This window comes from Thamnophis elegans, chromosome 1 (assembly GCF_009769535.1).
Source record: "Thamnophis elegans isolate rThaEle1 chromosome 1, rThaEle1.pri, whole genome shotgun sequence".
Lineage (NCBI taxonomy): Eukaryota > Metazoa > Chordata > Lepidosauria > Squamata > Colubridae > Thamnophis > Thamnophis elegans.
Window position 1 is genome coordinate 81,767,043 of NC_045541.1, and position 14,509 is coordinate 81,781,551.

Consider the following 14,509-nt stretch of genomic DNA (forward strand, 5'->3'; position numbering starts at 1 on the left):
TACTGCCAGGAAGACAGCTTGCCTTGTCCACACTGATTCTTTGTAACATTAAAAAAATAATCTGGGTTTAAGTGAATTGACATTTTTCTACTGGCAACGGTACACTGAACAATCCCTGCTGGGGTTATTACACTAAACCAGTGATGGAGAACCTCTGAATGCCTATCTTGATTCTGCTTGTGTGCCACTGGGGGGGAGGTGCCCCCAGGTCAAAAGAAAAACAATTGATAACAGACTAATAAATAATTTAAATTTATTTAATAACTAGATTCATAGACTTATTAACTTACATAATGATATTTTTCAAAATGTCTATCCAAAGCAGCTCCAAGTCCAAAAAGGCCTAGAAAGTTTGGAAAATACTCTTGTGTAGCCTTGCAGTTTCCAAAAACAGAGGGAATGTCTGCCCTGTTCTTCAATGCTTTGGGAGGCTCTAGAAGCTGTCTCCAAAGGGTCTGTAGGCGTGATATGTCACCAAAAATTACATGGCGCATACATTTCCTGTGACACATGTCTTAGGTTCCTTGTCACAGCACTAAGACACAATATGTTTGATTTTGGTGTAGCATATTGTGTGAACTAAGTCAGTTCAAACCCTAGTCCAGAGGTGTCAAACTCAATTTCATTGAGGACCACATCAGGGTTGTGACCTTGGGGGCCCAGGGTGGATGTGGCCAGCTTGACATCATTCGTTTTGGGGGTGCCTGTGGTGGCCCGAGCACTCTGCCAGCAAAAACAGGCTCCAAAGCTCCGTTTTTGGCTGTGACGTCCTCCTGTAACCCTTTGCCAGTGAAAATGGATCTTAGGAGGGTCACCAGCAGCTCTCCCAATCTCCATTTTCATTGGCAGATGCACCACGGGCCAGTCCTTCACTGTTTCCAGCGCAACCGCACAGACCAGATCTAAACATGCCACAGGCTGCATTCAGCCTCCGGGCCTTGAGTTTGACACCCCTGCCCTAGTCCATCTAGATAACTACCGCGCTGTCTAAATCAATACTTAATATAAATATAGGTAGTGTTTGACTTACAACCACAATTGAGACCAAAATTTATGTTGCTGAGCAAGACAATTGTTAAGGGAGTTTTGTCCCATTTTACGACATTTCTTGCCACAGTTGTTAAATGAGTCACTGAAGTTGCCAAGAATCTGAACTTTGATCACGATTATGGGGATGCAGCAAGTCGTAAGTGTGAAAAATATCTGTATAGCACACGTATTAAATATAAATATAAATAAATAATATAAATAATATAAATAATATAAATAATATAAATAATATAAATAATATAAATAATATAAATAATATAAATAATATAAATAATATAAATAATATAAATAATATAAATAATATAAATAATATAAATAATATAAATAATATAAATAATATAAATAATATAAATAATATAAATAATATAAATAATATAAATAATATAAATAATATAAATAAATACACCAATTAAAAGAAGCTGATGATTACTTTGGGAAAATAAAATATAGCACCTCCACATGGCAATGTAACCTTTTTTTTAAATAAGTCTGATCTGCCGTCATAAACTATTACTTTTCCTCCTCATCTGTCATGTTAACTGCTAGGTTCAAAAATTGCTTTAAGCAAGGATTCTCAAAAAGTTTCAGTTTCAATGAAACTGCTACTTAAACAACAAATAAATCCACAGTCTCCAATTAAGAGGGAAAACTCTAGTGATAGGAAATGGACTGCATTTTAGTTTTTCTCCCTTAGTTTCTCACGGAAACTCTTGCAAAACCCTGGACTAGAGGGTTTTTTGTTTTTTCTTAAAAGAAGAAAACAAGGAATCCTGCTTTAAGTTTCCGTGGTTTGCAAATTATGAATTAGTGAATTAACTTTAAGCCATAAAAGATAATTTACTAACTACAATAGCAGGACTGCACAATACATTAGAGAGAAAACAAATGGCATTTCATTGAGTCCGATACAATTACATGAAATGAAAATTAACTGAATTCGGAAATTAAGTTGATGCAGTCAACAGGACATATGTTGATTGCACCAACTTGCAAGGCTGAAGTGCTTTATCATAGCACTGCCAACCCATGAAGATTCATCCCCATTCCCAAGACTTAACTATCATTATAGGTACAGTAATTCCCAACTTGCAAATGGTTGCTTTTAGCAACCTGTCAAAGTTACAACCTACCTGAAAATGGAGTCAGTCCTGAAATTCCAATGATCACCACCTCAGTCATGTGACCATACTTCGGGCACTTAGCAACATTTATGACCACATTTTATGGAAGTTTTGCAGAAAACCATCACTTGAGTTTTCAGCAAAACAGGTCATAGCAAACAATGGGTTCGCTTAACAACCATAGCATTTGCACTTACAACTGCCTCGTTTACAATATGACTGCCGCCAAAAAAATCATAAACTTGGGTCAGTCACATGATCAAACCATTTGACATTATGACTTACAACTATAATGGGCAGGCTCCTTTACTGTCATAATTTGAAGATTAACTGTACTTGAAATGGCATCTCAACCAATTTGCAATAATGATAATGCAACAGTGTCCTTAGCATCTTCTGTAAACATTTACGAATTGCTTGCTTAGAATGGCAATAATCTAGGAAAGACAAGTAGGAACAGTAACCATTGATCAATTGCTGATTCTGTTCTGGATGAATTACCTCCTTTTCATTTTTAAATGCGGTCTCCAAAATCTACAGGAAGGCAAATACTCTTCAGTGACACAGGAAATTTATTGGTGCCTGCTTCTCCATGCTGCCCTCATTTGCAAGACAAGAAAACAAATTATTGCTTTGAGTGACTCCACTCCAACAGCTTCTCTATCTCACTTCTCCAGGCAATGACTTCTTCCTCTTTTTCTGTGGTAACTATTAGAACTTGAATATAGCATTAATTAGCTACCTCTCATTGCCTCTTGGAACCCTCTAATGCAGGGGTGTCCAAACTTGGGAACTTGTAAGACTTGTGGACTTCAACTCCCAGAGTTCCCCAGCCAGCATGGAAATTATGGGAGTTGAATTCTGGGAGTTGAAGTCCACAAGTCTTTAAATTCCCAAGTTTGGACACCCCTGCTCTAATGGAAGAAATTCAGAAACTACTTTGTAGCACCTGTGGCTGAAGTTCTAACAAAACCACTTTCAAACTGAAAATCTCCAAATTCCACCTTGAACTGGGATGCTACTTGTCATACTAGTATCTATGAGGCTTTGTTCTCCCTTATTTTTTCTTTTCCTCTGACACATTACTCTGTATTTCAGAATCTCAGGGAGTCTTCCAGTTTGTTTTGAAGGTGAAGGAGATACTGTTTATGAGATGGCAAAGCTTGGAATTTTAAACTCACTTCTTACAGAGGAAGGTAGCAGAATAGTTGTGAAGTGAATAGTTGGGTTCACTGATCATAGTTATTTTGAAGGTTGTGCAAAGTATTGTGATTTTTAGACCTCATTTATGCCTTAATATGTTCTGCGACAACGTTTAGTTTATTCAGTAAATCGTAAATTATCAGGTCACTGTATTCTTAAAACAATGCTATGAGTATTATATATAGCAGTGGTCCCCAACCCCCGGTCCGCGGACCGGTGCCGGGCCGTGGAGTACCTGGCACCAGGCCGCGCAGCGGCCGGGGGCCATGATCGCTGCAGCGGCCGGGGGCCATGATCACTGCAGCGGCCGGGGGACATGATCGCTGCAGTGCAAAGGCTCCTGGGCCGTGCGCAAAAGCTCCTGGGCCGTGCGCAAAGGCTCCAGGGAAGAGAGCCCCGCGCTGGTACGCACATGATATATAAACAATCAATGTGTCGTCGCGAACAACGCCCCCCCACCCCTGCGCGCGCTCAGCGGGCCACGGTAAAATTATCAAAGGCTGACTGGTCCGCGGCGATAAAAAGGTTGGGGACCACTGATATATAGCACTGGAAAGAATGAGCTTTATGTCCCATTTAATGACTGACTGAATAAAACAGTTGTTTGGATTTACTAACATGCTATGCTAGAGGCAGGCATCCCGTAGTCCCCAAATTTAATGCTTTGATAAGTTTAATGCATCTATTTCAATCTATACCAATGGGACACATCAGTGCTTCAGGTAACAACACTGAAATGCGGCTGAACATTTTGGTTTTTCCTCAGTGATGTCACTAGTGTAACCTTGAGGCCTTCGGCAGCTGGTTTCTTTACTATAAAAAGTACAATCCACACCCATAAAAATGTTGCTACTTTTATGCTAAGCAATAAATCATGGACTGCAAAACATTAAAGGTTTTCAATCAACTTGCTAAGTCAAATCCTAAATTTTGACTTGATACAAAGTGTGAACCCATTCATTAAGAAATAGCATTTTTAGCTCTTTATTTAACCATGTTAGTTCCTTTAAAATTCTTAAGTCTCAGATGATGCAATGGTGCTGTACATCCTGTGGCTTCTCATATTTGCAAATTTCATCTACAGAAGAATACATGTTTTTGTATTTGTATTGTTATATATTTTTCCACTGGCTTCTAAGGATGCAAAATGTATAATGATTTGATCATGAAATAAAATAGCTGTTCATTTCTCAGTTACATTTGCATGCATTTATGGCACGTGTGCCAAATATTTTTGGAAGCGACAGTGAAAGATCTCAACAATACTTAGATCACACATAATTACTTTTACCCCTATTAGGTTGTGTTGGGGGCACAGCCAGCCCTTTAAATTACAAGCAAGGCTTATGTGCTAAGAGCTACCAAACACAAGGGCCAATTAAAAAAAAAAGAAGGGGGATCCGTCAGGCTGTAGAAATGAGGAAAGAGTTTGGAAGTGAGTTGAGAGAAGTTGGGTAGAATCCTGGATGGGAGTTTATATTAAGTAAGGTTGAAAGTTATGTAGCTGTAGTTAAGAGTTTTCTGTTGGTGTGGGGGTGTATTTTATCTTCTTTGGCTGTGTGTTATGTATGGACTCCTATGTTCTTTTGATACCTTTAATAAAGTTGATTTTTTTCTTTTAAACCCTGGAATTGACTGGTGACCTTCTCTTACCCATTTCAGCTTGGCTGAGCAACAAAGTTTTTGTTTCCCTTTCGGTATTTAGTCAGACCCATATATAAAAAGGAACAGTTAGATATGTTAAAATATTGAATGCAAAGGGTGAACTCAAATCTAAAAAAGTTGAGGCAAGAAGCAATAGAAATGAATTGGTATTCATATGTCTAGATACACTCTAGATATAATGAAGATAGAAAATCAAAAGGTCTTTACAACCAAATGACTGAACTAGACAAAATTTTAACAGGTACAAATGAAAAAGTAATTTAAAAACTATATGGATATTTATTAGAGGTCAAACTACAAGAGGAACAAGATAAAGAGTCTGAGATCTTGTTGTATGCCCAAATGCTAACAGAATCATTAAAATCAAATCAAGTTTTCTATTTTACTATAAATGTCAACCAAGTATGTTTTAGCCAAATATCTACTGCAAGCATAGCCTCTGTGATCAGTTTATAGTTTTGTGTATCATAACAGCAGCAATGGGGCAGGTGTATGTGTGTGTGTGTGTGTGTGTGTATGTATGTATGTATGTATGTATGTATGTATGTATGTATGTAAGCAAAAAGGTAGCAGTATCTTGGCGAATTTATCCAAAGTGAAGCGAAAAGAGGTTATGTTCTGATAAGCACCATGTTTTTAAAGTTCTCCAGCAAAAGTAGATAATTGCAAACTCCTAAGAGCCGCTCAGACCAAAGTATTGTAAAAATCTTAGAAATTAGTAAATGACAACTGCAGTAACAAGTTTTGTTGTAATATTTGTTGCCAATATTACTAAACCTGAAAAAGAACAACCATATCATTAACCAGGGTGGGGAACATGTAGTCCTCCAGATGCAGCTGAATGATAACTTTCAGTAACCCCTGCCAGCATGCCCAGTGGTGGCAGATGCTAAGAGCTGTAATTCAGCAGAATCAAAAGGGGCAAAAGTTCTCTATCTCATTGTAAAAAACACTACAATTCCTTTTTAATTCCTAGAGTATTCCTTAATTAGACAGGGCTACACACCTTTCTTATGGAAATATTGCTAGGAAGTGCACACTGTGAAGGAGGCAATCTTTTAAAAATGTGTGTATTCACAGGTGAATATGGCCCGGATCATGTATAAACTGAAGACCAATTTCATCCTAAATCACAGCATTTTTATTACTGATTTAGCATACTGTGTGAATCTAGCCAATTATACTATACTCTATAAACCAAATTCAAGAAGCTATGGTATAGTACAGTGATAGTTCACCTTCTTGGTGCCGAGTGCCCAATGCATGTGTGTGTCTCTCAATCCTCAAAATGCAATGCAAACATATCCCATGCATGAGCCCCTCCCCGTGCATGTTCCCCGCCCACCCCAGGCCCCGTTTTGGCTTCCATGTTGGTGCAGGAGGCTTTCCAGGTCCAAAAGGGGGCATGGGGGCTCCTTGTGCCGTGTTCCTATGCCCTGTTTTGGTTTCCAGGTTGGTGAGGGTGGCAAAACTGAAATAGAAATATAGGGCGCACTGGGGGGGGGGACCTGCAGAGATTGGGGAAGGTCCCACCCCCCGCATATGTGCAGCAGAGACCCAAAGACCAGCTAGCCGGTGGGAGGCACGTGCGGATGCATAGTGCAGCTAGGTTGGGGAAACAGCTGGCATGTCTGCAGAGAGGGCTCTGCGTGCCACAGATTCACCATCATGGGCATAGCTTAATTCTGCAAACCTTGGTAAAATTCCCAGCTAAGTACAACATGTGAACCAGGCCTTTGTTTTTGATGGCATTAGTCTCTAGAAACAAGTCCTTGAAAAACCACTATAAAATACTACACTGTTAGACAACATGGTACAATTGAATGTGATGACATTTATATTTAAATAAAGTGAATATAATTACACTTCAGCTATATGTTTAATAAATAATCCTCCTTCCTTTGCATTAGAATTCTAAGTATGTAATAAATTTGGGAGATCTTAAAAAATCTACAATGATTTAGAGAGCCGGTATAGTTTCCATAACGGAAATTGAACTACAGCAGAGATGCACTATTTTTCTCTAGATACATTAATCAGATCCAACATGACTTCCCCCTTCTGTAAGTTCCTCAATGAATTAATGCTACATAGCATTCGTTATTCCATTCTACTGGTTATCTCAGCCATCTACCATCTGTTCATTTTGTAATAGCATATTAGAATAATTGTTTCCTCTGTAAAGTCATATTAAAATGGATATGTATTTGGGAAAAAGAGAGAGAAGATTTGCTCCTTTTGCTTTATGATCAGCATGCTAAATCACAAGAAGATAACAAAGAGCATAGTTCTAAGCAAAACTAAGCAAATATTTCAACAAGTATAGGAAGGGTAGCAAAACTGCATCCTTCCAACTCCATTAAAGCTGAAATGAATTAAAGTATATTTCTGAAAGTGTGGTCCAAGAATGCCAAGCCCCCCCCCCCCCTTCAAAGATCCTGTTAGGGAGCCACAAAATCAAAATGAAGATATTTGCAAAAAATTAAAAGGTCACTTTTCTCTGTTACAAAATAGTTGTATAGTTTCCATGACAACATGTTATTTGTTAATATTTAATAGTTTAATATTATAAATTATGATTATATTTTATATCACTTAGATTAATTAGATTACTGGCACAATGATTTTTCAGACAAATTCAGAAGTCACTTCAGAAAATAAACATTTAAATACACATTTGTAACCCCTGGAATGCATAGGCTAGGTTCATATTGTTAAACCACAGTTTAACCAAGATTGAATAAACTACAGGAAATTATTAAAACAGCGAACCATGTGTCAAATCATTCACAGTTGGACTCCTGCTTGGCCTTTATAGTTTTTATTATTATTATCCTTAACATGGTTATTTTGCACTCACATACCATGTCACCTTTCTGTCACACTGAAAATTGCAACTTTGAAAACGTTTTAGAGTGCTTCAGGAGCTCATATTCAGAGTTTGAAGCCACTGCTTTTAGTTCTGCAGCTTTCACTACAAACTTCATTTGTGAACCTGAGTGGCAAGTGACACAACATTCTAGCCAAAAGGTGACTAGCCAAAAACAGAGGTGACTGTGGCTTAGCATCATGGATGAGATAGGCCACACACCACAAACTGAACATCTTGTATATTCGCTTATCTTATATTCCAATGTTAGGGATAAAATATCTGAAATGCAAAAATCGGGGCAGCCAGTGAACAGAGAGCATTTCACTTTTGCTCTCATGTAGCATTGTCCGGATTTCTATAGTCTCAACAGTCGACTCTAGAATGCTTAACGAAGTTTGATTTACGAATGACATATGTATGGGAATGCAGGCAAACAAATTCCCTAATTATAAGCTGCCACAACCAAGCAGGCTTTCGCAATCACTCGTGAATTGTCTCTGCACAGTTAAATCTTCGCCTAGTCTATATTTTCCAAGCGGTTTTTTGACTCCTGGTGAAGAGTCCCTGTAGTTTTCTTGCCAAGGTGTTTCAAAAGACATTTGCCATTGCCCGCTTCCTAGGGCAGAGAGGGAGACTGGCCCTTGTTCTGGAATGGCAAAACCCGAAGCCCGTTGACCCGAAGAGGTTTTCGGGCGCCTAATGTTGCACAAAGACGGACGGGGTTACCCAAACGCCTCTGGTGCAAGACATCCACCCCCCCCCCCAAAAAAAACCCTCCAACACGTCCATCAGCAAAACCTGCGCCAGGCGCTTCCTCTTTTTCTGAACTGAACCGAGCGATTAAGTGAAACCTTTTCCTACTTCCCAGCTTGGGGAGGGGAAAAAAAAATAAAACCCGGTGTCACTAGGACGGCGGAGAGGGGAGGTGGGGGAAAGAGAGTGGGGGTGGGAGTAAACAGGTAGGAAGGAGGAAGTTTTAAAAGAGTTGAAAGCAGGAGGCGTTTACGAGAGCAAGTTTGACGAAGGGGGGAGGGGCTACTTCACCCGCGGCAAAGGTGAATGCGGGGAGATGGGGGGGGGGGACGGTCAGACCACCGAGAACTTCTTCCGCAGGAGAAGACCCATCTTTTTCCCCCAACACACACAAAACACACACAACACACAAGTCCCCCACTCTTTGACCTCAACCTCCAAATGCCTTACCTTGCCGAGGTATAGCAGAACCAGGAAAAAAACCTGCGCCAGTCCCTTCATGGTGCCCAGAAGCGACGGCGGCGGTGGCAGCTCGGGAATGCGCGCTCACTCAACGCCTCTCTATGTAGTCATGGCAGAAAGTCTCCTAAGCCGCCCGCCAAAAAATAAAATGAAAGCCCCCGGTGGAGGGAAGCGGAGGAGCCGCGCTGCTCTCCTCTCTCCCCCTTTCTCCGAGGAGTCCTCCGCAAGCCTTTTCTTTCACCCCTCCCGCAGCCGCTGGGAGAACTCAGGGACGAGACGCGAACTAACAGGCAGAAACCCCGGCACGGCAACCGCCTGGGGAGGGCAAAGAGTCAGCCACCGCCCCTTTCTGACCATTCATCGCTTCCTCCATGCCGCCGCCGCTGTTTCCAGAGGACAGAAATTAAGCTCCACGTTGGCGGCAGTTAAAGGGTTGGGTTTTTTTTTTCAGCGTTTGCTGCTGGCAGCCGAGTAGGAAGTTGTTCGAGCCCGCGTTCCTTCCCTCCCTCTCTCTCCCCCGGATCGGAGTTTAGGGTGAAGCTTCTCTCCTCTTCTTCCTCGCAGAGATTATTTTCTACATTGGGGGGGGGGGGGTTCTAAAATGCCGCTGGATGGGGGATCTTCCGGTTTGTTTGGAGGGTGGGAGTGCTTGTTATACCCGGATTGCAACCGGACAACTAAGGATCTTGGGAAGCAAACTCTTGCGTTGAATTCATGCCTTGTGGTAAAGCGTACATTTTGCCTGCTTTGGGGCTTCATGTTTGATTGATTCAGTAGGTTACCAAACGACCCGTGACTCAGGGTGGTGCGTAAACTACCCAAAGGAAGGAGTTTGCAACAGAAAATGTGCATGAAACGGTTGCAGTGTATCATCTCCTGAGCGTTTCAAAAATGTCAAGTTGCCAGGTCATGTGCAATGTTTTGTGGCTCCATCCATACCAGTTTTTTTAAATCAATATAGGAGTGGTTTGTTATTGCCTTCTTAACTGGGATTAAATCTCTTTGAAATGAGCATCCACCTTTGCAGTGATTTGTAGTTTAGTGTTACATGCAAACATGCTGGTTGTGAGAAGACGTTTAATGTAAGGGGTTGACAACTCAAGCTTGACCCTAACCAGTTGTGGGTTTCCATTTTTGTTTACTATTGGTTTGCTCGAGTGCGCTTGCAACACTTCTGCCCATGGGCAGAAGCGTCCAGATGGGTGGGCGGAGCCTCCTGCCGCTGCCACTACCGGTTCGCCAAATCCTGGCCGAACCTGCAGAAACCCACCTCTGACCCTAACCATTTTATGAACAAATCTGCGGATCCCAGTAACAATCTACAGCTCTTTCAAAATCATTTTATGCTGCTCACTTCATCTGTAGTTTTCTCTTTTGATTTCCTTAAGACAAATTTAATCATTTTTCCTAATCTGTCATCCATTTGCCTCATGTAGTGAGCTTTCAGCTGCTGATCACTGCCTCAGAGTGAGCAGTCAGCCTTTATTTCCTACTACTTGTGGGGGCTGTGATATTCTTAGCAACATCGCCAAATCCATAATTCAATTATGCTTATATTTCTCTTGTTCTTTCTCAATGTACAGCTTTTTACAGTCATATATTATCACTTTGGAAAGTCACTGCTTTAACGCTCAAAATTTATTTCCATCAAGTATGCATAAGACTGCAGCCTCATTGATTTGTAGCAACAGACCAGCTGCAACAGAAAATTGTACTTGGAAAATGATCAGAAAATTGCTCTACTGAATACAGAGAGATGTTTCTTCTACAGAAATATAACAGAAGGGCAACAAAAAGGACCAGCAGCTGGTTTCAAAGCCTCTTTGCGCCCTTTTTAATAGGCTGCGTAGATTTATCACCATACAAGCCACCTTTAGATTTCACTTCTGCTACTGTCATAAAACAAATAAAGGGAAGCAGGCATGTGTCCCCAATCAAATGAGAAGTCTACAGCTACCCTGTACAGTACTTAATTATTTTGCTTTCAATTTTGTACAAAAGGAATTTAGAGAGCATGCTTTGATGTTTGGCATTCTAACAACTTTAACGCAGAATAGCAGTCGGGATGGAATGGCAGTCTCATTGCGCAGAACTAATTATCTGTAGTTCATTCCACTGGGTATTGAATATGACCCAGTTCTTCTTGATCAAGGTCTGGTTTCATGGTCAGAATTTTTAATTAGAAAATACCAACGTAATAAGACAAAACAAAGAAACTGTTGTACCTTAACAAATTGACTTGGAGTTTCATGAACGAGACACCCTTTATCTGATGCATTCAGGCACATTGGCAGAAAAAAAGCTGAAGGATTCTTCTCCATGGTAGCCAGCTCAGAAGTTCAAAGAAGACCTGATTGCAATTTGAACTCCAATTCTGTTTTAACAATAAAACAGAATTGAGTTCTATAGTACTGAGCAGTGGTGGGATTAAAAAAAAATTACTACCAGTTTTGTGAGCTAGGCTTGGTGCAGGGGTGGGTTTCAGGCGGTTCGCGGCGGTCCCCGCGAACCAGTTGGTCGGCGAACCCAGAAGTAAGTAACTTCCGGGAACACTGAAGGATCCACCCGCCCGCCCGCGTTTCTTACCCGGTTTTGACGAGTTCTGCGCTTCCACACATGCGCAGAACGCATACAGCGCCTGCGCGATCCTCCAGGAGCAGCTGGAGCATCACACATGCACTAGTACGCATGCGTGCACTGCGCGCGTGCACGAGGATGCCGCCGGCCCCGTTCTAACTGAACCGGTTGGAACGGGGCGAGAAACCCACCCCTGGCTTGGTGGGTGTGGTTTGGTGGGCATGGCAGGGGAAGGATACTGTAAAATCTCCATTCTCACCCCACTCTAGGGGAAGATTACTGCAAAATCCCTATTCCCTCCTGATCAGCTGGGACTCGAGAGGCAGAGAATAGATGGGGGTGGGGCCAGTCAGAGGTGATATTTACCAGTTCTCCGAACTGCTCAAAATTTCCACTACCGGTTCTCCAGAACTGGTCAGAACTTGCTGAACATCACCCCTGGTACAGAGACCCTGGAGGAGAAGTGGAATGGGGAATTCATTACTTGATACCAGTTATTGGCAGTAGATGTCCTGTGGGATGTCAGGACGGGGGGCCAGAGGAGCTGTTCTTCGCTGCTCTTCTTCCTTTTTCTCCCACTATCCATGATAAAAGAAATGGAGAGAAGAAGGCCCAGTCCCTCCTTTCCTGCTCCTGCTTTTCTTGCCAGGATAAGAACTGAAGCTGGGGAAGCTGCTTTATCATCTTTAACCACATAAGTACAGCAGGGCAGCTGCTTTTTCCCAGCTTGAAATGTCCTCTCCCTTATTAAATGTTTTAAACGTGTCCCCTGTGACGTTGACTAATAAAGCCACCCGCAACTTCAGAAAAGACTTTAAACACTTATCCAGGGGCAGACCTGCAGCTTCAGCACCCTAATGTTGAACTCGTGGCGATGGTTTGGGATGTATGAACAGTTCCCTGCTGCACTGCTGGTCCACATCAGAGGGGCACATGTTTAACAACTCACCACAAGATCAATCAACGCATACATAAAAAGCCTTCATGCCTTGCTCCTCCGCCTGATCCACAATGTAGGACAAGGGCTTCAGCGGGTAGCAGAATAGCAGGCCTGTTTGGGCGGGGACACAACTTTTGGTTATCAGAAGAACTGACATGCAAAAGACCAGCTTTCTGTCCGTTTTCCTCACCTCCAAGGGCGGAAAAAAGCAGCATGGGGGAAAACCCAGAAGAGCTGCTCCCTTGTTTCCAATTCTCTAATCTGCTTGGAAAAGTGGCAGCAAATGATCTTCACCTTCTATGACTGCTTTCCAGGGCCAGGGGGAATTCTGGTATTTTTAAAAAATATATTTCCTTCCTCTCTCAGTTCCTTTTCTCTTTTGCATGGTGGGAGAGTCTTGATTTTCTGTTGCTTAAAAGCAAATGGCCCTGAAAATCAATGTCCAGGACAAAAATCATTTCAGGAGCCTTAGGATAATCAGTAAGAGCAGAACATGTTTATCTCAGAGCATTGCAGCAGCAGAAGTGGAAAAACTTTATTTCTGAAGGGGCAAGGAAAAAACAGGTATAGCCTACAATTATAGTGGACAAGGGACAGAAGGAGGGTGGTGTTATATGATCATGGCCTCAAGGAATGATTGGTGTGGATCTTTTTGTTGGGTAAAACTGGATGCAGGGATGAATCTAATATGGCTCAAACCATGGAAAATGACTTACCTACTGATCTCCTCCCCCTTTCCATTCAGTCATGTCCAATTCTCAGAGACTTCCTGGACAAATTCCTGAAGTTTTTTTGGTAATATTTTTTGAGAAACAGTTTACCATTACCTCCTTCCTAGGGCTGAGAGAAAGTGACTGGCTCAAGATGACCAAGCTGGTTTTGTTACTAAGATGGGGCTAGAATTCATGATCTCCCACAGAGGTGGTATTCAGCTGATTCGGACGGGTTCGGGTGAACCGGTAGCGGAAATTTTGAGCAAATATCACCTCTGGTTGGTCCTGCCCCCATCATTCCCTGTCCTATATTCCCTTGTTTTGTAGCTCAGCTGAACTTTTAAAACAGCTCAGCTGACCAGCGCTGACACCGAGGACGGTTTTTGAGTGCTGCGTGCACGCAAAGTGCTCTCTCATACAAGCGGTAGGAAAAGATTTGGAATCCTACCACTGATCTCACAGTTTCTTGTCTGACACCTTAATCACTACAGCAGACTGACTCTATACCTACAGAGATGGACAATGACTTGATTGGAGTCAGTACTACAGTGAAGTCTCCCCCAGCCTTCTTCCATCTCAAATTCATTAAGGAAAAAGACTAAAAAAGCCACTCTAGTTTCTCATCATTGTCTTCAAAAGCCATAAGGAAAATTTAAACTAATTCCTCCCTTCAGAGGTCAAATAAAACAAGGACTTCAATATTCAACATTATAAATTAACATACAATTATTTGGAGATCTTCAGGGTTAATTTGGCCATGAACCTGACCAGAAAGTGACCACCTGTAGGATTTATATTATATGCTTATTTGTGCAATGTTCTTAATTTTGCTAATAAATTAGCAAAGTTATCTTCCAATTTAGTAAAGAGGTTCACCCAAACTATTACATTATAAATGAATCAAATTGTTTGCATAGTATTGTTTAGCTAATTTGTAGGTTGTGGCTGTGTGCACACTTACTAAATAGCTAATTAGTTAACCCCACTGCACCCAATTTTGTGGTATGATCAGGTAACCAGATTGGGGTAGTTAACACATCATTCATTCAACTGTGAGTAAGTATGTAGTGAGGACATAGTCTTAGGGTTACTGCAAATTTAACAAGGGTAGATTCATGGAAAGTTTAAATAATTTGATTCCCAGATTTCACTG

The 14,509-nt window shown here is 41.5% G+C and overlaps 1 protein-coding gene across 3 annotated transcripts in view; it reads right to left on the reverse strand.

The window, feature by feature from the left end:
* Positions 1-9,715, reverse strand: part of PTPRJ (protein tyrosine phosphatase receptor type J) — a 94,687-nt gene extending 84,972 nt beyond the window's left edge. For all 3 annotated transcript variants that reach the window (XM_032222163.1, XM_032222155.1, XM_032222147.1), the window contains exon 1: positions 9,115-9,715. In XM_032222163.1, the coding sequence (XP_032078054.1) occupies positions 9,115-9,165 (51 nt within the window). In that variant the 5' untranslated portion in view covers positions 9,166-9,715. The remainder of the gene's footprint in view (positions 1-9,114) is intronic.
* Between the last annotated feature and the right edge of the window lie 4,794 nt (positions 9,716-14,509).